The 24,182-nt window shown below is 52.0% G+C and overlaps 4 protein-coding genes across 4 annotated transcripts; 1 reads left to right on the forward strand and 3 right to left on the reverse strand.

The window, feature by feature from the left end:
* Positions 1 to 4,530: 4,530 nt before the first annotated feature.
* Positions 4,531 to 7,031, reverse strand: UCRPA7_1719 (putative long chain fatty acid oxidase protein; the record flags this gene model as incomplete). The annotated part of the gene is made up of 5 exons (XM_007914298.1): positions 4,531 to 5,181; positions 5,241 to 5,326; positions 5,434 to 5,470; positions 5,523 to 6,603; positions 6,661 to 7,031. The coding sequence occupies 5 exons, from the start codon at positions 7,029 to 7,031 to the stop codon at positions 4,531 to 4,533; spliced, it is 2,226 nt and encodes a 741-aa protein (XP_007912489.1).
* Positions 7,032 to 10,092: 3,061 nt separating this feature from the next.
* On the forward strand, positions 10,093 to 11,565 carry UCRPA7_1720 (putative gns1 sur4 family protein; the record flags this gene model as incomplete). Its single annotated transcript, XM_007914299.1, has 2 exons — positions 10,093 to 10,860; positions 10,939 to 11,565. The coding sequence occupies 2 exons, from the start codon at positions 10,093 to 10,095 to the stop codon at positions 11,563 to 11,565; spliced, it is 1,395 nt and encodes a 464-aa protein (XP_007912490.1).
* A 6,252-nt stretch (positions 11,566 to 17,817) lies between these two features.
* UCRPA7_1721 (putative molybdenum cofactor biosynthesis protein 1 b protein) lies at positions 17,818 to 18,539 on the reverse strand (the record flags this gene model as incomplete). Its single annotated transcript, XM_007914300.1, has 2 exons — positions 17,818 to 17,919; positions 18,255 to 18,539. 2 exons carry the CDS (start codon positions 18,537 to 18,539, stop codon positions 17,818 to 17,820), a joined length of 387 nt encoding a protein of 128 aa, XP_007912491.1.
* Positions 18,540 to 18,848: 309 nt separating this feature from the next.
* On the reverse strand, positions 18,849 to 19,997 carry UCRPA7_1722 (putative molybdenum cofactor biosynthesis protein 1 b protein; the record flags this gene model as incomplete). Its single annotated transcript, XM_007914301.1, has 1 exon — positions 18,849 to 19,997. One exon carries the CDS (start codon positions 19,995 to 19,997, stop codon positions 18,849 to 18,851), a length of 1,149 nt encoding a protein of 382 aa, XP_007912492.1.
* Positions 19,998 to 24,182: the final 4,185 nt, after the last annotated feature.

Genomic DNA, 24,182 nt, shown 5'->3' on the forward strand with positions numbered 1-24,182 from the left:
ACTATAGCGGTTGTTTCGCCCAGCGTTACGCTGATATGACGGTCCTGGCTCGTCCTCATGATCTCTGTAGACCTGTACATCCCTCTGATCCGTACCAGGCGATTCAATTGTCGGCCTGAGCTCGCTAGTATCATTATCATTGTTGGCGCTAGGCACAACGGCCAGGCCATCATCAGAGGTCATATCGACGCCTTCATCGGCTTGATCATCTTGGAGGTTTACGTGAGTTTCCACTTGTGTCTGGTCTTCATGGATCTCTTCCTGCGCTAGACTGGGCTGTACATTCGATGTACTATTGCCGGCCTCCTGTTCAAAGTTTGGGTCATCAACGTTGGACATACTGGTGAGCGGTTAAGCTTGCGACATGTACGACGTAGGAGAATCGGGATTATAGAAACGAAGTCTAGCAGGTCTCGTAGACGTGATCTGAGGGGCAAAGAAATCTGAACTAGACAGGACTAGATGTCGTTGAGCGACAGTTTATCAATTTGGAAAATCCGTGGCAAAAATGTTCCTGTGCTTGAGTATGAATGAGACATGGCAATGTCATAGAGCCTCAAGCATAGCCCGCATCTCTCCTAGCTAAAGAAAGATTGATTCGCTGCATATTGTCGGGGCAGTGAGCGAAGCGAAACGTTGTGTAGCATTGCATTTTTCGTTGATTGGGCGAGTTCTGAAGGATCATACAGCCGGCTTTTCAGCTCGCTGGGAACAAGAACGAGGGGCATGCATTGTGACATGGAGTAGAGTTGGGGGCCATTTGGAAGCATCGCCTCCTAGCAAGGCACATCCAGTGATGACACATCATATTGATTCAAAAGTAGCGGAGATATCTCAGAATGATATCGAACAACCGACCTCTCAACTCTGTTAGCAACAGGTTTGAGCGATGGATAGCTCGCTAGAAAGACAGGATCTGCCGCCAACTTTGGTCAAACGGATGAGCAATGATCGAGAGATTGTCGCTTTTGACAATTGGAGACTCACCAAGCCAGAGCACGGTGCTTTTAAATCTGCACTTGCAACTGACGCTCGATATGACAGACAGAGAGTCCGGTATGTGGCTAAAGGGGGGGAAGAGTAAGCCTTATAGTTTCAGTGAACACCTGAGCCACGAGCTGATAGCGATTAGGGAAATGCGACATGCATTGAGCAGATACATTCAAGAGAATAAACAGCAACGATTTGATTTTGACCTGGAGCGTTGCACATGGGATAATTTATTTGACCAACTTGAGAATGCTAGGACAACTTACAAAGTCAAAGCAGAAGGGAACCCCTTTCGGAGGGCGTTCCGCCATGGCGAGGCTTTATCTAGAAATTTCGGCCCATTACTGGAGGCGATACCAAATGATGATGGTATGGGAGTTTTGAGAGGCGCGCTGGCGTTATTGTTTAACGTACGCTCTTGGTTTCCACCATTATAGGATAGACTAATACCAAGATAGGCAGTCAAGAGGCGTTCGCAAGCTTGCGAGAGAATCTTCGCCTCGTTCGAATCCATTCCGGAGCTCATACTTCAAGCACAGGAGCTTCGAAGGTCATTTCCACAAGAGGATGTACTCTCTCGACGGATCGAAGATCTTTGTAGCGCTGTTGTCTACGCAATGCCTTCGCTAATCGATATTCTCCTCCGAAAAGGCGACGAACCATGTGTGTGCCCATAATGATGAGATGCCGCCATTCAAGAAATGTTGAATATATACTGATCATTTCTAGATAAGATTTATAAAGACCTCGGAAGGTCTATCTTCGGAGATGCTGTTGCCGAGGTAGAGAATGTCTTACAACCTGTCGTTGTTGCGAAAAGAAAGCTTGAACAAACTGCCACCAGCTCAGTCACCAAAAGACAAGCTGAAGACTCTAAGGTCATACGAGCAAGTCATGTAGAGCTCAGTGCAGTGCGATCAAATCAGCATGTAATTCGATCAGATATCAGACTCGTTGGCGGCCAAATACACCAGACGCACGGGAAGATGGATGATTTAAGGCGTAAAATTGAGGAGATGGACCAAGATAACAAACTCATCCTTCGGAAACTCCAGGAGGTGGAATACGGACTCGGCTGTTTGGATCCTCTTTATATGCTTGTCAATGAGATGAGGCGGTCCAGAGAGTTGCAAGGTTTGTTCAACAGTTTATGCGATACTAAGTATTGGAAACTAATAATCTGACGGATAAGCTTTCGACCGACAAGTAGCCGGACTTCTAGCATCTCCTGGCGCCGGTTATATCACGAGTATCACTCAAGATCAAATTCTCGATGCACTTTGCGACGACTCGGAACATCTTGCTGCGTCCCAAGACCGCAATTTAATTCTCCGTAAATATCATGAGTTTACGGATAAGGCTTTAGGCCAGTCCGCTTATCTCATGGCAACTCGAGAGTTCCGCGAATGGCTGGTAGGCTGGGGCTCGGACATGCTGATGGTAGATGGACATTGCGCAGAGCATAACATTGGCAAAATATCAGCCATGTCTGTTTTCTGCGCAATCCTTGTCGACACTCTGACCACCATGCCAAAGGACGTTTCTCAGGCCGAGGACACTCATATTGTGCTTTACTTTTTCTGCGGACAACACGCCTCTTATGATGGCCCACTTGCCGGCCCAGCTGGTCTGATACGAAGTCTAGTCAGTCAACTCTTCCTGGTTTGGCCAAAACGCGCACATCTCGATTTTTCCTTTATGGAGGATATCCCTGGCCTGTGGAATGATGTCCAAGACCATCGAATCGATGCTCTCTGTTGGGTGTTTCAGGAGCTGCTTTCACAACTCCCATCAGATGTGGTGGTGCACTGCATAATCGACGGCATCTCGCAGTATGAAACCAGCGCTAGGGGATGGAAGGATCAGCTGCGAGCTGTGGTGACATGCTTCGAGCGCTGTATCGTCGAAACTAACCATGATAATACCCATAGTGCCTATTTTAAGGTCATCCTTGCAAGCGCGGACAAAAGTATTGACGTCTACAATATCATTCGGCGGGAAAGACGTGTCGACCTTAGAGCCGGAAATTTCCTGCCACGTCCGTCACCCCGAGCTCTCATCACAAGCATTCAGAATGAGTTACAAAGCCAACAGGGCCCCTTCGAGTTTTCCCGGCGGCCGCCTTTATTCGCACGCAATAGAGACGGTCAGAGTGAGGCCGAGGTCCTGGTACCTGCGGCAAGATGGCATCCCTCTGATATACCGTCAGAGGAGAACGACATACTGTCAACGCCAGCAATAACAAGAAACCGGGCAAGTTCAAGATAGGAAGTATATGTCACAAGTAAGCAACGATCATCAAAAACGCATGATACTTCGTCACCGAACGAATAGTTAGTTGTATTAGAAATTGGCAAGTTGAAAACAACTAGTCTTTACAGTCAATAACATCGTCAGTGTCTAGCCCGACTGTGTTCATTTGCTCCAAATTACCAATCGATGCTCCCTCCTTTCCCCTTGTTATCCAATAATATTTTATCGATTAGCAACGATAGAAACATGTTGTCGAGATAACGTTGTAGAAAGGGATATCTCTGTTAAGCAGCGAAACTACATACACACCGCGCTCCAGCGCATCATGATCCGAAGCTTGTCGCCCGGGCCCTCCCCGTAAGCCGTGATCCATTTAACAAGTAGTCCAAGACCGAGTTGCACACATCGGAAGACGGGGTCAAAGGATCCTTATGTCGAGTTGAGGGGCAAGTTGACGCTGCAGTCAGACCACCTCAATGGTCCACCTCTGCAGTCAGCATCGAAAGCCCAAAGAAAAACGTTAGGAAGTAATAGACCAGAAGCGCCAAGTCAGCCGCCTTGTCTATCTTGCAATATCGAAAGACGGTATCGGAGAACATAGTGATGAGCACTATCATCATGATACTAGTCCCACAGCGCAAGGTCAGTAATGCTCCAGAATGTGGTTTGATATTGAAAGGATTTCTCAATCGACTTACGGCTTACGACTTCGCCCAATTGACTTGATGACACCAAGAACGCCGCGACCTCGACGGTCGTTAACCGGCGCGACACCTGCGGCATCGATAGGTACGGAATCGTCGATGAGCATCGCATGTTTTTCTTCTCTGGCGTTTGCCATGATGATAGAAATTGTGAGTCGCTAGCAGTGCCGAGTCCAGAGGCAAGAAAGCTGATGACGCTGGCCTTGATTGAGAAGTTGGTAGCATTCAGGCAGCCAGTGAATAAATGCCCGTCTCAGGGAGGTTCTTAAGAGGCTGTGCCGTAGAGATCTGACAAGCGCCCATTAATTGGACCATCTGGATTGATTTGGCACAGACTAACGTCAAGGGTTAGCCATTAAAGAAGCTTAGCCTACGGCGTGCATTAAGCTTAAGATAATGCTTGTTCAGCGCCAGGATTAGACTCATTTGAGGATTGGTTTGTCAGAAGAGTAAGCTCCCAAGCTCAATGATCGAATGGACGAGATATGACGGTCAATTTTAAATGGTATCACAAAGATATACAAATCCGCTATTTCACGATAACATCGAACAAACAAGGCACTACTTGCGGAATAATATCTTTTTAGGTTTTCAAATCCCGGACCACACCTCTTGCAATCCAATCAGCAATGGCCATGGTAGTTACCATCGGATTGACACCACTCGCGCTGGGGAATACGCTTGCATCGGCAACATATAGATCCTTTGTGCCCCAGACGCTTCCCTTCGCATCCACAACTCCGTCACCTTGGTGACTACTCATCCGACAAGTTCCCATTTGATGAGCAGAGATAAATATTGCTGTCGGGGGCGCATTGCCAACCGCACGAACATGATCTAGCCATGCCATGAAGGCCGGGTCGCTAATCCCGAGGTCTAGCTCCTCCATCGCCTTATCGGATCTTGTCACTTGCTCATTGATACTAGAGGTTGGCGTGGAAGCGTCCTTGCGGATGAAAGGCTCCACGCCCGGTAGGAAGGCGCGGATTTCTACGGCTCCTGTGATGTAGAGAAGCTTGCAGAGCCCTATTACACCTTCAAGAGAATGTGCACGGTCGAACGCCGATGGAGTGTAATCGAGAATTGGCCGCTCGCCCTTGGGGTCTAGGTGGACGCTGCCAGAATCGCGGTCGCGGGTCAGTGAGATGAAGGCGTCAAAATGGCGGTAACGCATTGCGGAGAGCTTGAAGTCAAGACCACTGGGACATGGGAAGTTGGCGAGGACTGCATACGGCTAAATATCACCGCGGTCAGTACTCAATTCGCGACAGAGTCTAGGAGAAGATTACTCACAACCATGCAGGTAGCTTCAAGCTTCGTACCATGTCCATGGCCATCGATATTCTCGAAGCTGGAGCAGTAACTTGTGATAATACCCCCTAGGAGGGTGTTAGATTTGAAAAGTCCCGCATGCTGAAACCGCAGAACGTGTACTTGCCTTCCCATGGTCTGACGTCCTCCTTGTAGAACCCTCCGGCAAAGTTACAAGGATGGAGATGTAGATTTCTTCCAATGTGACGATTCTAGTTTTTGTTAGTCTTGAGATGCAACACTGCTTGGTAATAGGGCATTTACCTTCAAACCGCTCTTCAGCAGGACTATTGGTGACCAGAGAGAGCCACATGCCACAATGACCTTCTTCGCCTTTATCGTAACATGTCTACGGGTACGTTGGTCTAGGGAACCACTAACGCTACCATTCCCATCTCTTGACGTCCATTTACCGACAACTCCAGTGGCTTTCCTAGACTTGTCAAAGAGGACCTTGTCAACCTGAAAGCCCTCCAGAAACTCGGCACCAGCTCTCGCCGCCGCAGGTAACCAGCTCACTGCCGGTCCTTGTTTGTCCGAACTGCCGCAGCCCAGATGGCAATGGCCGCAGTAATGCTCGCTACCGCCACTGTTCTGCGGCAGCGGTTTGGCATGCCAGCCCAGCTTCTTCGAGCCATCCAGCACTACCTGGCCCCTGTGGCTTTGCCGGACGTTATCGTCTCGGACGCCCATGAACTCGCAGACGCGGTCGAGCGAGTCCTGGAACGCCTGCGTCGCAAAGAACGACAGGCCCTTCTCCTCGGCCCACTCCCTCCGCACGTAGCCCTGTGTCTGTAGACTCACACTCCAGTTGACGGTGCCGCCGCCGCCCCAGGTCGAGCCCGCCACGGCGACGATGCTGCTGTCCGCCGAGTTAACGAAGCCCTGGTTCTCGTACAGATAACGCGCGCCGGCCTCCTGCGGCATTGGTAGCGCCGTTGGTGGGAAGTAGTACCCCTTGTCTACCACGAGCACGCGGTGGCCCGCCTCGGCAAGCACCTTTGCGCACACGGCACCACCGCATCCGGAACCCACGATGACGATGTCGGTCTCGAGCTCCACTGCTTCTGGGCTCGCGCTTCCTGGGAACTGGAGGAAGGAGTACTCGAAGTGTGGACCAGCCTTCCATCCCACGGGCACATCTGGATATCCGCTCACCTGGCGGAAGATTGGCGCGGTTTGTATCCAGCCTAGCTGAGCAATGGTGCTCACTGATTTGGCGAGGACGCGGATCTTGGAGAACCACGATGTACGCCAGCCCTGGAGGATGGACTCTCGAACATGAGCAGGTTGCTGGTGAAATGGAACGCAGTGTCCTGTGAGGATGAAGGCACCGGCCTTTGTTCTACGAGCTCATTTGTCAGTCCATGCAATCACACAGATTCATGATTTTGGTACGTACGACAGCAAGGATAAGACTCCGCCCAGTTCCTGTCTCATCTTGTCACTGACTGTACTCAATGTTCTTATAGCATGGTGTCGAAACGCGGGAAGATCCGACGGCTTGTCTTTGAGGAATGCTTGGAATGACTCCAGATCTGGAGGTTCAACCATAGTGTCCTGTATCTTCTTGAAATTGCTTTGAAAGCGGCCATCCGGGATGCTGATTTGGTTGAACTTGTCGGTCATCGCGGAGTGCGATACAATAGACGGGATGGCCGCGTCCATCAGGGCCATGAGCACTTCCCATTGCGTCTCATTGTAAAAGCCATCGGAGGGCGGGTCTTGCAAGGCAGGAGGCTTTGGAAAGGATGCCACCTCTACGGAACCCATATTGAATGTTGACTTGCCAGCAGACTAGTGCATGCTATGAGACAAATTCGGGTCAGAGGTATTATAGATATGAGGTTATGGCCAAGTGTCCGCCGAGCGGCACATGCATCAGTTTTATGAGGTTGCGGCCGCCGCCGCAGCGGGGAACTCTAGAAGCTATACTTTTTATGACAACAATGCTCGGCGTGGAGTTGAGCTGTTCCTGATGAACTACTTGGAAGACTATGATGGCGCCATGATCGGCAGTTATACCCCCGCATCTAAACTAACACTAGGTGCACACCAACATGAACTCTGGGGTATTGGGGTTGGCTTGGATTCATGATGTTCTACATCCGAGCTTCATGTGCCTCACGGAAGAGACCCGAAAGTCGATGTTGCGGACGCGGGATGATTCCGGGGCTGCCGGCCTATCGATTTAGCTGCGTCCGCTCTCCCAGATCTGGCAAGGTCTTAGATACCCCCGGCGCAGTCAACGCCTATTGAATATGTAGTAAGAATCTAAACCAAGGAAGGCCATACATAGCCTCCACGCTTTACCAGAGGCGATATGAAATTACTCACATTATGTCAAGTTAGACATAGAATTTTGTCTTACACGGCATTGGCTACTGGGTTTTGAGTCTACTGCAAAGGAGGGAATTTCTGCGAGTAGGATGCAGCATAACTGCTGTGTTGTGCGGGGAACGGGCAACACGATTGATTAGAGAGTAATATAGAGCAAGATGGTGTGGAAGGTGCGGAATGCATCCCCTGTGGACCTCGGTATTCGATCCTTCCTTCCCCAGATTCGAAGATGCTGGGCGTCAGCACATGATAAGCATCTGACAGAGCCTCTTCGATTTGGCAAGACCTGAAGTCCGACATCGAGAAGCAAAGACATCACCACCTCTCCCGACTACCATTCATCCTCTTCACTTCACTGCAACGAATTACATCGCATTGACTGCGCGAGAACCAGTTTGCTGCTACTCGGCCCCTCACAGCGAATAGCCTGTTGTAACGGAGGAGAGTAGTATTCCCTTCCTATTCTGAGCTTCCTAGGAGAGCTCTTCAGATGTCACCATCAGATCACACTGGGGCATGCAGTATATGAGAGGCTCCAGTAAAGGAGCTCAGGCTGCATGTCTTACAACCCAAGGTGTCCAACTTCACCTTTGGTCGGGAATAAATTTCCTGGCATTGTGGAACGACCGAGACGAGTTCTACTAGGCTCTTATACCGTTCTTTACTTCAGCCACACACCCACGTTGCGGCTGTGACCCGTCTGGCGTCAAGCCCCCAACACTTTTGGAGATGCGACGAAGCCTTGTATTATCCGTCGCATACCAGGTGCACAAAGGGGCATCTTCGTGTTCGCAAACCTCACGAAAATGGGCCAGATTAGGCAAGTGAATACACCGCAAACTTTTGACATGTGACGACCCACACAATATCGCGGATCCCAGCTTCGAGCCTCGGAAATCTGAGTGTATCAGGCAAATCTGAGCGGGAGGCCGAATTTGTTGAGAAAAAGGGTCCTGCGGGGCAGCAGGTCATATACGTACTGCGTAGTACGTCCAGCGAAGCGTGCTGCCGTAGGGCGGGACTGGCCCAGCCTTGGCAAGGACCCAGACCTGGGGTTCGAATGCTTCGGAGCGAAATTCGCTACGAGATTTCACGGTTCGATGGAGGGGTTAAGAGTGCGTTTCAATGAAAAGTCAAATGTCCTTTTGGCACCTAATTCGAGGTTTACGAGGTTCATCAGCCTTGCATTCGCATATCCAGACTAATCAGCCCTGCTAGCTAATCCATAATTAGATGAGGTCTGGCTAGACTTCATTTTAATTCCCCATCAGGCCAATCTCATGAGAACTCCATCGACATGAAGATTCGGGCACCGCGGGGCGCGGCATGTGCCACGGTCGGACGGCACTTACACGCTGAGACTAGGGGCCGATCTGGGTCTCAGCCTTCATTGGTCTCCCGCTGAGCGGCACTCCCAACAAAACATCAGACTTCAGTCCGACCCTACCGGTGGCCGTGAATCGACATTGAACATCTGCAGAAACATTGGGAATGACGCCACACCCCGGGAATGAACGTCTTGTGAATGGCATCGGTCTGCCATAGGCTACACACATGCAGTCAGATCTTACTTGGTGCTACCTTCTGTCACAGGCAAGATAAGGGACATGTTGTTCGAGAAGACGCAGATACAGTACTCATCATCACGCAAAGACGAGGTGGTCTGCATCCTGCGTCGTGTCAAGCTTTGATAGAGCACCAGTGGGTGTATCACTCCGGTGGTCCAGGCCAACCGCAGCAGACTACCAGAAGCCGAACTGTGCTGCCCGAACAGGATGGGGTGCAGGGCCAAGGTAGGAATATACAGCGAGGTAGGAGTCGAGTTACTACGTGTGCCATAGACCGGTGATTGCGCTCGGAATGTCAACATGCACGGCTTGACGTGATGGAGCTGTTTTTCCATCCAGGAGCCCGCTGGGGCCTGCCCACCCGCATTGATGGTCGATTGACGGTCCTGTCATGGCCGGGAGCTTCCTTCATATCCGGTCGTTCTATTAATGCCCGCTCAAGCCGGGTCATCAGTCTCTCCAAAGTCTTGGAACCTGTTTCTTAAGTGTTCGTCATCGATTTTCCTGTGCTCGTCGTCCGCTCTTCTTGTCCCTCACATTGTCCTGAGAGATACGAGGGCCAATACTTTCCTTACCCTCCTCGCCATTTCCTCTTTCATATCTTTTTCTAGCAGCCTTCCCCCAATATACAATATACCGCCGAGGCTGTTTCGAGACCCTTCCCGAGCGGGTAGCCAGTCGCGTGTGAAGCCTTTGACGTTAGCTCCTGGGCTTGCTTGGGCTCCGTAGTCGCCTCGGCAGGCCGTTCGAAACCGCCCCAAATTTTGTTGAGGGCTTCTGCGTCACCGTTGAAGCTACTTTCTTAAAAGTAGCTTTTTGCGCGTGCGCCCCTTCCAAATTCTTTCTCGAGGTCCTCCAGGCTGTTTCCCGGCTTCAATTCATCCATCACGCGTTCCGCCATTGTTTCTTCGTGCACACATATCACAATGGCGTCCGATTTCCCCGTTTTTGGCAGCCTGCCATCGCCGTCGCTGTTCACCTTCCCTCCGGGCGCCAATCCTGCGTTCATCCCCCCGCCGGCGCCGAACACTGCACCTTCCGCCCCGCCGTTCCTCATCCCGGACCACATCTACCAGGCCGCCCTCGACCCGAAGGTGCCCATAACAATCGCGGCGCTGTACGCCATCACCGCAAAGGCGCTGAACAAGTACAACACGTCCACCGGCAAGAAGCCCTGGCCTATTAGCAAGACCCGCCCTTTTTTCGCGTTTGTCGTCCTTCACAATGTCTTCCTGGCCGTATACTCAGCGTGGACCTTCGTGGGCATGTTCGGCACACTGCGCCGGAGCATGGTAAACCCGCTGGGACCGGACGGTCTGGCTGGATTCGTCGACAGCGCGTGCAAGCTCAATGGACCGGGCGGGCTCGGCCAGGCTGCCGACTACGACGAGAACAGCGGTGCGTGGACGAGCTTGTCGAGCGTTGTCTCCCTGGGTGCAGACGGGCTGCCGAGTCGCAATGATATGGGACGGATCTGGAACGAGGGCCTCGCGTTCTACGGCTGGATTTTCTATCTTAGCAAGTTCTACGAGGTGCTGGACACATTCATCATCCTGGCCAAGGGCAAGCTCAGCTCGACACTGCAGACGTACCACCACGCCGGTGCAATGATGTGCATGTGGGCTGGCATGCGATACATGTCCGCCCCGATCTGGATGTTTGTGTTTGTCAATTCCGGCATTCATGCGATGATGGTAAACTCCTACCCTTGATTAGCTGTCTCCCAGCAGCTACCCAGGCATAAGCACAAGGAAACTAACTCCTCATGACAGTACACATACTACACCCTGACGGCTTTCAACATCCGTGTGCCGATACTGGTCAAGCGCACTCTGACCTCCCTGCAAATCACCCAATTCCTCGTCGGCGCATCATATGCCATGGCACACTCGTTTGTCAGCTACACCGTCCCGGTCGTCGTGAGCGTCAACCAAGCATCAACAGGCTCCGCTGCCACCACTGACGCAGCTCCCTCCGGCGGACTCCTCGACGGGCTAAAGGGGCTCGTCTTCGGCGCCGGCGCCGTGGGCCATCCAACCGCCGGAGGATCGTCGTCTGACGCACACAGCATCACCACCACCTACGGCCAGCGCGTACTGCCCTGCATCACGACCACGGGCCAGACGTTCGCCATCTGGCTAAACGTGCTGTATCTCGCGCCGTTGACGTACCTGTTCGTCAGCTTCTTCATCGCCAGCTACCTGAAGCGCGCAAGCGCCGAGTCCAAGCGCGCCCGCAGCGGCAAGGGCAGCGCAAAGGCGCGGCGGCCCAGCAGCCACCTGCACGTCGCGGAGGAGGCCGGCTGGGACGCGGCCACGGGCATCAGGCGCGAGGTGTACGGCGAGACCGAGACGGTCGTCGCGGTGGCCAACGGGAAGAAGACGGTCAGCCGGCATTAGGTTCGGGGTGATTAGACGAACGGCGATGCCGCTGGTCTCTGGTGTCTAGGGTATGGATGGCGAAGATACGAATCCGGGAGACATCGTCCCAAAAAGGGGACTTGAAATGCAAACGCGTAGTGTGCACAGCACGGCTATAGAGAGGCACGGAAACGGCTCAGAAAGAAGGCGGGCTGACGCTCCTTGCACGTCCCAAAATGGATGGTTCCTTACACTGTGTTTTTTCTTGTGAGCATTTTGAGCATTTGGCGTGCACTTTCACCTGGCTTTTGGTAGTTTAGATGGGCGAGTCGGACCCGAACGTTTTGACGCAAAGTTCGTCAAAGCAAAATGTATATAGTAACGGCTGACTCCGTGGGCGTCGCCTGTACATGATGAATAGAGAAATAAGAAACTTTCCTTAACAGAGGCTCAATTCTCAGCCTTACGAGGCCCCTGTCTGGTTGTCTGTCGTATTGGCATGTGAGAGACGCTGATGTAAGAAGTGCGTCGAGTGAGACTTTTGTCTCGACGAACGTGCTGTCATCTGGTACGTATTGCGTGTGACAAGGCCATGGTAATTGGTTGCAGTTTAAGAAGGAACACATGGACGGTGCGTGCATCACGGTACAGCGTGCTGCAAGTCATATGGTAAATCTTCAGCAACCTTGCTCTCGTCATTCTGGCCTAAAGGTATCTAGCGACGTAAGGTACAATGATGACTGTACATTCATCCATCCTTCTTTCTTCGTCAGGGCCATCAATAATTTAGAACCTGGTCCCGGGTCCGCCAACCTCGGGTTACTGCATTTGATAAGAGGACTCCATCCATCCTTGCGGGCAACCCACCATCCAGTGCGGCCATTTAATGCCTGGGATAAGCAGGTCGGTTGTCGTTGGGGAAGGGGGGAGGGGAAATAGACCCAGAGCCCAGATTCCGAGCTTGTACCGTACATCACAGCTCCATAAAATCGTCCCGCCCTCGTGGCAATTAGTAAATTAGAACAGAAAAAAAAAGTCCGACCACTCCTCTCCTAGTCTTTAGCAAACGCCTGGCCAAAGGGAAAAAGCAGGATGAACCAGAGATTCCACCGCCAGCCTGGAAATTCAATAACTTAAACCGGGAACACCGACGCTGCCCATAAAGCAAAGCAAGGTAAAGCAGGAAAACAGAGAGATAGGGTACTCCTCAGACCGAGGGATCCGTTCGGATTTCGGGTCTGGGTTGGTTGAACGCTGACATTCTAGTTCGGAGGGGTTGGCCGCGGATCGGCTATTGTCGGTGGAGCTGACATCGCCCGCCACACAGAGCTGATTTTCCAAGCCATCCTAGGTGTGGTGATGATGAGGTGGATGTTGTAGGTGGGTGTATGCCAGGTGCGTGCCAGGCATAACAACAAACGTATAGTCGTGTGCGTGTGAGGCAGAACGTATTCTGGGTGTTGGACAAGTGGTGTCCAGGTCGGCGGAGCTGTCGGGTGGAAAGCAGAATCGTGTTGAATAGACGCATTGGTCTATCCGGGAATCTCTGGTCTATCTATATCTTCAATTCTATCCCGTCTTGTGTATTCGCTTCGTTCTGGCCGTATCGTCATAAAATCATCTCGGGATAGCCTTGTCATTGACAGGGCGCCCGGAGTAGTAATCTCGTGCTCTGTCGGCGGAGATTTGCGTCCGACAGTAGTTGATGGGCAGGAAAAGCCATCTGTCATACGTAAATCTTTGGTTGAGAGTCGTGGTTGAGCGATTTCGTCGTAATACTCTCAAAATGTGCTCCAATTCCAATCTCGGGGTACACTCAGGGCAGCATCTGGCACTTTCGGCGCACCGTTCTTCCCGCAGGCGGTCGGGGAGGCGACAATTGGGCTGGTGGGTGTCGTCGCACTGCCGTGACCGTTCTGAGTAGACGTATCGCTAGACGCCTGACTGTTGGTGCGACTGCGCCAGGTCTTGAATTCGGCGTAGCAATGGGCACACGCTCGGCTCGGTGTCCCTCGTGGGTTGTAGTTTGCGTGCTCGTCGAGGGGAATCTCATACGAAGAGTGCCAGTCGCAGAAGATATTGCCGCAGCGCCGACAATGGTGGCGGCGGATGAAGTAGCTGAAGTAACGCTTGCATGTCGGCTCGTCGCAGACAGTGGCTTCTTGGTCGGGCTGTTGCAGACAATTGAATTAGTCCTGGATTCTTCAATGACAACGTCGGGAAAATGAAGTGCAACACATGGTTATGGTGTCTGAGACAATTAGGGATGCTTGCACCGTGCGTACCTTCCAGTGATCCCGCTTCGGTAGCGCATTGACCTTGGGGAATAAGTCGAGATTCCAATCACCACCCATGCACTTGCCACTATCGCCAGTAGATCGTCGGCTCAAGCGTCCCAGTGCGCTCAGTCCAGCCAGGCTTATGAAGCTATTGCTGGATCGCAATGCCTTATCGTCGTCGTCTTCGGTCTCTGCCGACGGGGACTGCTTCGCGGTCGATGACTTGGAGGGAAACTCGGTCGGTCGTAGGACGGCGGGCATGTACATTGGACGTAGCTGCCGAGTGTGATAGGCCTTGGGAGAGGTTGGCGAAGTGCTATTCGAGGTACTCAGAGGTGAGATCTGAGGGTTGTTGTAGGCATGATGTGGCTGGTAGGCAGGTGGCAGCGAGGGTGCGGCCGCCTGATAGAAGGGAGTTGTGTGCTGGTCAGGCAGACGAGGCATTACTAGGTCAGCCATGGCCATTGTCGCGGCAGGTCCGCGATCCTGTTATCGCAGATCGTGAGATCCACGAGTTGTGGTGAAGTAGGAGCGAGACTCGAGGGTTCAGGTTGGGGGGGGAGGGTGGCAGCAGTGGGGGTTCGCCCAGGGGCGTGGGTCTCTCCAGTCTGCTTTTGCGACCGAGTCGCGCGACAACCGACGTCGGGATCAAAAACACAGGGTACAGCCTGTGATAAGACAATTTCGAGCAGCAACCAAGCTGCCGGGTTCGAGGGGCCGCCAAATAGGTATTGAATAAAAAACAAAAAGATGAAGCAACTCTCTGCGACAGGTTTCACCGCTAGCAGTTCATGCTAGGAGGAAGAATACGGTGTAAGGTTCTGGGTCGTAGATAACGCGGCGAGAGGCGTAGATAACTAACTGGGTGGCTCAGGTTGGCTCGCCCGCTGGGTGCTGGGTGCTGGGTGCTGGGTGTAGGATGTTGCTGCGTAAAGCGGAAATAGATAGCGGCAATTCGTTGGCGGGAGGGCCGTGGGACCAGACATGGGCTAGCCAGTACCTAAGGTAGGTAGGTAGGCGACAGGCGAGTAAGAGCGGCGGGACTCGGCAACTTGGACGACGCCACAACGGAAGCCACCGTGTCAAGGGACGATAAGCACGGCAAAGTTGCAGGCTGCAGTATCTGGATCTTGGTGACCGAATTGTGTATGGATGGTGCAGGTAGACTGGGTTGGAGAGAGTTTTAAGAGGTCGCCTGAGAAATGCGAAGCGGTGGTGGTAGACTGGTTGGTATAAGCGGCCCAACACCTCCAAGATGGATGGATGGATGGATGCGATCGGAGATGGCCAGTAAGAACCAGGTCGCACTAATACACCGGAACACTTGCCCGCCACCTGTTTCGTCCTCTGATCGCTTCTTTGCAGGGGTTGCAGCAATATGGCTGACAGTTGATCCTTCCTCTCTTCCCTTCACCTCGCGAGGTCTTGCAGCTGGGGGGTGGCAGCGACGATGTCTTATTTGGCGGGCAATCTGGGGGTTAACAGTCGACCGTCTACTATTGATTGTTTCTTGCGGTGAAGGTGCCATCGCCGTCCCAAGGCTAAAGACAAGAAGCTACCTTCGAGGCCTGGTTCAACTCGACTTACACGGCCGCCAATTATGGGACCCAAGGTCTAGAGTCTCCAGACACCTGCGAGTAAGTCGCCTCGAGTCGCCCTAATTACAGAAGGCCGGCTCGCGGCCAACCCAACCCGAGAACGATCCTGGGATCGTCAGGCGATATTGTTCCGAGACCACAGGTGCGCCAAACCCTCTTCATGCCAGAGGCCTTGGTGAACTGATAAGGTCCAGCGGACGTCCTTCTAAGCTCCGGCAGCTCCTCATTTTAACGTATGTCATGATATGGCAGATATGTACCGAATTCAACAAAGTGCAACCGAGTTGAGCACAAAGCAAGTAGAGTAGTGATTCAACAACATCCTTGTGCAGTGCATCTCTTCAGGAGCTGCGCCTCTAGCATGAACACTGCCAATTTCTCCGTTGTCGGAAGAACCCCCAAATCCCAGTCTGGCGTGTTTGAAAGTCTCACGCATTACAACAGCCTGGTCCCCTGAATGCTGTTTTGGTAGGTCTTTACCTTGAAGATTCGTCACTCCTGCCCGAGGCAGACAGATCTCGAGATCTACAAGATCAGGGGCTTGCGCTTGTCGTCACAGCTTCCAGTGCCTGGTGTTAAGAACTCCGCGGTGGCAGTAGTAAAAGGCAAGGGCCTGACTCGTTGGCGGCGGGAACCAAGGGTGGTGCTGTTGATCAACTGAAATTCAGTGCTCCACCTCGTGCTGGACTTGCCAAAATGGTCGTCGGTCAAGTCCGTTTTCCCTCAGTATCCATCCTCGGCCGTGTTAGGTTGCCTTGGTTGCCACAGCACACGACCACATACCTCTTTCAGGTGTACTATTACGTACAGTGGCCGCTGGCTGACCGTGAACACGCCGAACAAAACGCAGCACAATCGCCGTGTCTGGGGAGACCATCGGGGGACGGGGACAGCCGGCTGGTCCTTTTCGGCCCACCATCGGTGCGGCCAAATCGTCACTGAAAAGTGAACTCAAAGCAGCAAAGAGGAATGGATCTCGATTGTTAGTTAGGCTTGCCGTCGCATCTTCTCCGACAACTCGTATGGGTTTATCTTTTGGAGAAAGACCATTGGTTGCAGCACGGTCCCACAAACTTTCATAGCCCAGCCGCCTTTGCAGGGTTGTAGCCGGGGATGTGAGGCTTCTCGTGTGGACAGACGAACCATAGACACCACTGTTCACGGCATTTCACGTTAAACAGAGCCTCACCGCATGGTTGTTATCAGCGACCAGATACTCTCAGTGATAACTGCCACACCTTGGGGTACGTGAGGCTGTGCGTCCGCCCCTCAACATGTCTGTTTGACTGCCATATCTTGTCTGTTGCTGTTGCTGGGCTTGCCATTTCAGCTCGTGCCTCCGGTGCATGACGGTTCGGGTATCGCTGCACAATCCCTGCAGGCTTAATATGAAGATGCACGACCTGGTTGGTTGGCGCCGATGGTCTTATCGTCGAGCTACCATTGGCTCCTGGCGCCATGCGACAGTCGGCCGTCCAATCCGATCTCTTTTGAAAAATAAAAACTGACTCTGGTGAGTTTCTCTTACGAAGTCAGGGTCCACGGCGGACTCTGGCCTAGGGAGGCAAAGGCCCGTGCGTCCGTCGACAAGCTCGGTTCTGTCTCTTTACTTCAACGCACTGAAAGTGGGCCATCGTCATGCCAGCGACTACCAACTTTGGTTTTGACGGACCGCTATGCGGAAGGGAGGACCAGCCATTGCCCAATCGAGATCGAGGTAGATAATTGAGCCGCATCTCGCGCATCCATTGGACGCCGGCGGCGATTCCTGACGACATCTGAGCTCGCCGTCTTCTCAAGACGACCTGGCTCCAGTGTCGATCAGTAGACTCAATTTTCACCGCCGCTTTATTCGCCGAGGGGATGGCCGGGTGGCAGAAGTCCTCAAAGCCTTCTTCCGACTAAAAATTGGGTAGGGCGATTGTCGTTTCGTGATATGAAGGGGGTTTCGACAAGATTTTATCTGCCAGGAAGCTTAAGTATATGTATTGTTGTCGTTGTTGAAGGAGCTACATTTCGGGCTGCCGGTTGGAATTCCTATTTTGATGCGTGCTGCTTCCCATTCTGTACCTGGTGCCTTCCTCGATTAGACCTGCTTCGCTCGTTCCTTCCCTTTTCAGCTCTTCGTGGGTTCTCATCTGCGTTTCCATCTAAAGGTAGTACGGTACTCTCCATAAGCACCTGTGATGTTAGAATAAAATTCTCATCAATTGGTCTCGACTGTGGGTGAAAGCCACACAATCATGGATGAAGCACACGTGTATTTGGGACGGGGTCAATTTCCCCTCAACACCAAGCCCTTCTTGTTCAGTATGTTAATGGCTGGTCAAATGTCTCAATTGTATTGCCATGAGTGATATATAGTGACAAAAGAAATTGGGAAGAAACATCGCAATTCGGAAATGTATGTAACACTAGAGGCTGACATTGCTTAACTCGCCATGATCAAGACCAATGTGATGAAACGGAATGTTTTCAAAGATAAAGAGGTAGTATTCCATAATGCGTGCCACTACCTATCTATGAGGGCTCAGTCTGTCTTCGTTCCCTCGACCCATCTCCCACTCTTTCCTCCTTCTTTCAACACCACCCTTAAGCCCTCAATACGCATCCCCTTGTCTACTGCCTTGCACATATCATACACTGTGAGAGCGGCCGCTGAGGCCGCCGTCAATGCTTCCATCTCGACCCCAGTCTTCCCATCACATGTGACGATTGCCGCAATCTGAATTTTGGACACCGTCGGGGCCCCATTGCCTCCATCCTCTGCATCTGCCCTCCCCCCTTTCTCAACCGGCTGAACGCCACTTTCTGGTCTGGCCTCGACACTCGGCTCAAGGTCAACACTTACGTGCGAAAGCGCAATCGGGTGGCACAGAGGGATCAGGTCAGGCGTACGCTTCGCAGCCATTATGCCTGCAATGCGTGCAACTCCCAGGACGTCACCCTTCTTCATCTGGTTCTCCTGGATGAGGCGCGGGGCGGTGGAGTCAGAGAATACAACAGTGCACACAGCCTTGGCTGTGCGAGTGGTAGGTGTCTTAGAATGTATAGATACCATGTGGGCGGCACCAGTTGCAGACACATGAGTGAGTTTCGGCTCATCATCCTCGTCCTTGCGGAGACAGCTGTTCATTGTTGAAAACAGGCGTGCTTGGTTCGAGCCGAGCGCAGACCCATAAGTTGGGAACGGCAGCCTGTAGAGCATGTGTGTCGATGTGGCACTGGCTGGGCGATTTGGCCCCCAGTTATTACGAGTATCATTCTTAAGTTGTAAGGTCGGCATCCGGTCTATCATAGCCTTAGTTGATACCATCCAATGCCTCTCTCATGAAGCGTCATAACGCAAGCCAATAATGCAACCTAGAACGCCAGCGATGCTGTGTAAAATGCTCTGCCGAATGCAGTTCTGTCTGACTCGTCCCATCATGTGACAAAAAGGGAACTACCCACCTATCAAAATCATGGGTCGGTTCTTCATGTGCTCCAGCTCCCCTATACCTGCATGCTTTTCTTTCTTCCGTTTCACCGCCATGCCAATCACATCCAGCAGCTCTTCTGAGTTCGGTGCCAGCATGAGTGGCTTGTCAGAAGTAGGGAGCGCTTGCCTCTGGTCTAGCAGTATTTGCTTCATCCTCTGGTAGGCCTCTTCGTCGATAGGCTCGTCGTCATTAGTTTTGCGAAGAATATCCCGCAGAGAGACCTCCGCGTTACCGAAAAGGCAGACCTTGAGGTTTCCGTCATTGGTGATTCGGAGGCGGTTGCAGGTTCCGCAGAAGTTATGCGTCATGCTGGTGACAAATCCAACTCGTCCAGCAAAGCCAGGGATGTGCCACGTCTTGCTCGTATCATTCTTGTGGTCTCGAACCTTTTCCAGAGTAGGATATTTCTCGCGAATGCGGTCTAACATCTCTTGGTACGTGAACATCTTGCCTTGATTCCATTTGTTGCCGTCAAAGGGCATGTACTCAATGAACCGGACCTCTACGTTCTTTTCACGGGTCATCTCCACGAAGTCGATGATCTCCCGGTCGTTGATTCCTCGCATGACGACATTATTGATCTTGAACTTGATACCAGCACCGGCCTTATTGAGATCGAAAATCCTGTTGATACTCTTCTGCACGGCATCAAAACCCTTCCGCCGCGTCATGATCTGGAATTGCCATGGGTCTAGGGTGTCCAGGCTGAGGTTGACCCCTGTCAGACCAGCTTCAACCATGCCCTCCAGCTTTCGATGGAGTGAGATGCCATTGGTGGTAATGCAAAGCTCCCGAAGGCCATGGGATCGAAGAGCTCCGATTTGTTGCATCAACGGTAGAATGTCCCGCCGAACAGTCGGCTCGCCTCCTGTCAGCCGAATCTTCGTCACACCCTGAGAGACGAAGACCGAGGAGAGTAAGACGATCTCCGGGGTAGTCAAAAGCTCCTTCGGCGGAGACAGAGGCACGCCCTCTTCGGGCATGCAGTAGACGCACCGAAGGTTACACTTCTCCGTTAGTGAGATACGGAGGTAGTCATGCTGCCGGTTGAAAGTATCGGTGAGAAAGTGGGAGAAGGGTTTGGCATTCTTGATGAGCTCTCGGCGAGCCATTGCAGCAGGAGCGGTTGATGGAGGATTGGGTAATGTTGACAGATCCTCGTGAGCCAGTCCAGTTGAAGCTACACCCCGCGACTGCCGGCTACCTGCAGCTATCACGGCTACCTGCAGCGTCCCGAACCGATGAGGCCGAGAAGGTAGCGCGCTCCGTCGTGCAGCGGACCGTAGATACATCGTGGCACTTTCAAGCTTGTTTAGCGCAGTTGTTGCAGAAACAGCTGAAAGAAGGATGGGCCTGTTGCACAATCAATTGCCATGTCTCTCAGGCATCCCGATTAGGGGTATGCAGACATCGCAGGGGCTCAAGCACTTCGATCCGATAATGTAATGCAATGCGACTAGTAAGAGCGTTTCACCATGTTGGTTGCTGGTAAAGGTTGAATCAGTGGAGTTGTAAGGAGATTCGTATGCCGTTTAACGCTCTGAATATATTCACCATGACAGAATGATGTAAAGAATTGGTTGTGATTCACTTGGCTCTCAGTCCAGACAAATGAGTAAGCAGCACCGGCCAGTGGCGGGTTGGATAGCCTACCCAAATCGCCGCCACCCCGCGGCCGAACAAGGCACTGTGACTCGGAGCTAGGCGACCTGCGGGGCTACACACTCAAGAGTCGGGGCCTAGACCAAATTAGGCAGTGGATAAACACCGTACTCGCAGAAACGCTACGACGAACAACATTAAACGCGTTGAAACCGGTGTGCTTCGACAACGCATCGCCGGATCTATTCATCCCACGCTCTTCCATCACCAAGCAAGAACAATATACTGGCAACTTCCGAGGGGAAAACATGACCAGTCATACAGAACGTGCATTCTCCGTGACGTATCAAGCATCATTATCCTCCGGCTTCTCCTTCCGGACATAAACATGCGCTTCTCAAGAAGTTTCAAGGGTAACATCGCTTATTCCAATCGGCCGAAACCTATGCGCTAAAGATCTGGATAGCCTCGCCATCGTGTCTTCCAAGCCCAGATGGGCGATACGTGGCCACGTTGCTCTCCCTGAGCATCAATGTTCGGGAAGTTGCATCTCTGGAAACTATCAATGTCATCAAGCTTCCACAGGATTTCTCTGGCCCCTTGCTTGCTATGGCATGGTCTCCGACATCCCGCTTGATCCTGGTTGCTGCAGCCGATCAAATTGTCGTGATTTCTGCGGTTGAGAGCACCTTTCGAGCAATTTTACGAAATCCTACGCCGCCAGGTGCCAAGCCTGCTTTCATTGCATTTGGCCCTACAGACACTGAAGTTTGTGTTTGCACATCTCTTGGGCTGAAGTTCACAATTTACAACCTTGTGTCTTCGAATGCCACAGAGATCAGCAACCCCAAGTTTTGGGCAGCGACAACTGCACGCAAAGGTTATTCATTCAGGGGAGACACAGGGCACTTGGCCGTAATGACACGTGTAGCTGGCAAAGATGTTGTTAGCATACACCGTCCCGTGACCAGAGAGGTCCAGAGATCCTGGTACCCGGATACAGTCGATGCCCAGGGCATCATCTGGACGCCAGATAACCGATGGCTGGCAATCTGGGATTCCGCTGGTCAGGGCCACAGGGTCCTGTTCTACACTGCTGACGGTAACCTCTTTAAAGTCTGGTCTGGGCCGCAGAATCAACCTGCCGCCGCCGCCGCCGAAGCGAAGCTTGGCGCAGGCGTAAAACTCATGCAATTCTCTCCAGTGGCCGGGCGCCTGGCCATTGCTGACTACAGCAGATGCATAAGCTTACTGAATGTGGATACTGTCAGTGAAGCCATGAGGCTTCAGCATCCGGGCGGCGGCATCGCCCCTTCAGAGACCCTACAGGTAAAGTTTGCTCTCGCATTTGTACATGATTGGCCTCCGAAGCTGCACTAACACTAGAGCCCTGTAGGTTTGGCAAGAGCATATCACAAACTCTGCAGGAGGGGCTCGTCATAGCTTCGTCAGAGCCGCTCAAACAGTCTCTCCTCCCGCCCTACCACCAGGTAACAATGCAGATACGAAAAGTGGCTGTTCTTGGTTGGCATTCGACTCGTCCTCTAATCTACTAGCTACACGGTTAGAAGAATCTCCCAGTACATTGTGGATTTGGGACCTTTCAGCCGCCGAGCTTCGAGCCGTGTTGATGTTTCATGGGAACATATCTATGGCATCATGGCATCCGTCAATCCGGGAGACCTTGTTAATTAGATGTGAGGGCGACATGTACCAGGGCATTGCTTTTGTATGGGACCCCTTGACGGAGGGACCTAAACCGCTCGACTTCACCTCACAGCTATCAATGGATCAAATGACAGGCAAATCAAAAGCCCTCTGGCTTGACTTGAGGGATGCGGAGCCTGGCGTTCTTTTCTTCTCGGACACCAAGAATTACCTTCTTGCATCGCTTGTAGATTCCGACGAAGAGGCTGTACCGTGGGAGGAGAAACAATACAGCACCTTGCATAGCGCCGCCCGCACAGAAGAGTCTTTATTGGACGTATATCAAGCAAGTAGGTCTGATCAAGGCTCTGACGGAGGAGAGTATGACGACGAAGCGAGCCGATTGGATGACACATTCCATTTCAAGAGGGATACAGGCCCTTGATATGCATGCTTGGATATATCCGAGCTTTTCCAACCCGTCTGTGCTTAAGCTCCCGTATTACAAGGGCTAGCAGGGCTCGAATCCCGGGGAAATGGTACGCCCGTTTGGGGATCTTAGCAAACAATTCGAACCAAGCAATTTCCGCACGCGTTCAGATATCGTACGACAAGTCTCACTTGCTGCAGAGTGCAGCGAAAAGGAGGACAGACTGCCACGAAAAATGACCTGTCGAGAATGGCCAGACCCTCTTGCAGTTTCGATGACCATGTCAAAACTGTAAGTGGGCATGCCCAAAGGCTCGGAAGTTGTGTTGTTGGATTGGAGCGGTATGGGGAAAAGCCAATGACCAGTGCGGGGAGAGCATATACTCAGCATATGCTAAAATAAAATATCCATCTTAGGGTATCATTGACGGCCGTACAAGTCATAATGGATCCTGGTCTTGTACTGCAATCCACTCTTCCTCTGATGAACAGTCTCAGCTTGAAAGACTGAGTTATGCCATTACGTCACGATTGAGTACGTAAGGTTGCAGAGATTCGCAAGCTCATCTCTTTTGAGCAGCACAGAAAGAGCTTTTGTCAATAACACATCCCACTCGCAAAGGCTTGCATCTGTCAAACGTGAGTCCTACCCTTGCATCTGCGGCTGTTGGTCTGGCACATCACCAACCATAATGCAGCATCCATGACCCCGGCTGAGCGGCTGACGGCCCCCGGGTCAAAGCCGCAGAATCTTGCGTTAGGGTACAATCCAACAACCGGGTTGCATGAAAGTTCACTTTTAAGTACCGTGTATCAAACCCCAGGTCTCTCTTCATCGAAATATCGCAGCGTGTCACTGGACAATGAGCAATATCACAGCATCTGCAGGTTGAGCAAACCTCAACACAAGAGGTAGTCGTCACAGAATATATACTTGTTCACTTCGAGAATGTCTTTCATCTGACCGCAATGCCGAAAACCGTGTCCACGAAACCTTATATCGGCCCGCGCCTTATGCAACTCTATGCAGACTGCGATGTAGCTTCACCCGATCTCCTTCCGAGTCACTATCAAACAGCCACGTCCAAATGCAGAGTCACATTGAAAGTGATTGCCATTCTGCTCAATGGAGATGCTAGACTTGGTCTTGGTAAGTCAGCCTCTGACGAGATGAGGAAGTCGTGGAGCTCTGTATGGCGAGCAGCACGGATGTGATCTGAAATCGGCGAAAGTTACCGTATTTGACACGCTTCTTATCCCAAATCGACAAGGTGCAGTTGAGGAGGTTGATGAATGGCTCATCTTGCTGTATTTTTGTCGATATAAACATGGATGACCCTGATCTCTCGCATACCGGTTCCTTGGTTCAACCTTGAAGCAAGCGAGCAATATTGCAGGCAGGCATATAGAACCAACATTCACTTTGTGTGTAACTATATACTCAGAACTTGAGGATTTCCTGCTCATCTCCATCGTACGACCGGCTAGCTACATTCTGAACCGGATTCCTGGAACCACAACTCCCCAATCACCTGAAGCGTTCTAGAAGCGGCTTCCCGATCCACGATGTCCGTTCCACAATCGCCCCGGGATGTTGTCCCACCCGGAAGTGAGACAGG

This window comes from Phaeoacremonium minimum, assembly GCF_000392275.1.
Source record: "Phaeoacremonium minimum UCRPA7 unplaced genomic scaffold PA7_03_scaffold_129, whole genome shotgun sequence".
In the NCBI taxonomy this organism is placed as follows: domain Eukaryota; kingdom Fungi; phylum Ascomycota; class Sordariomycetes; order Togniniales; family Togniniaceae; genus Phaeoacremonium; species Phaeoacremonium minimum.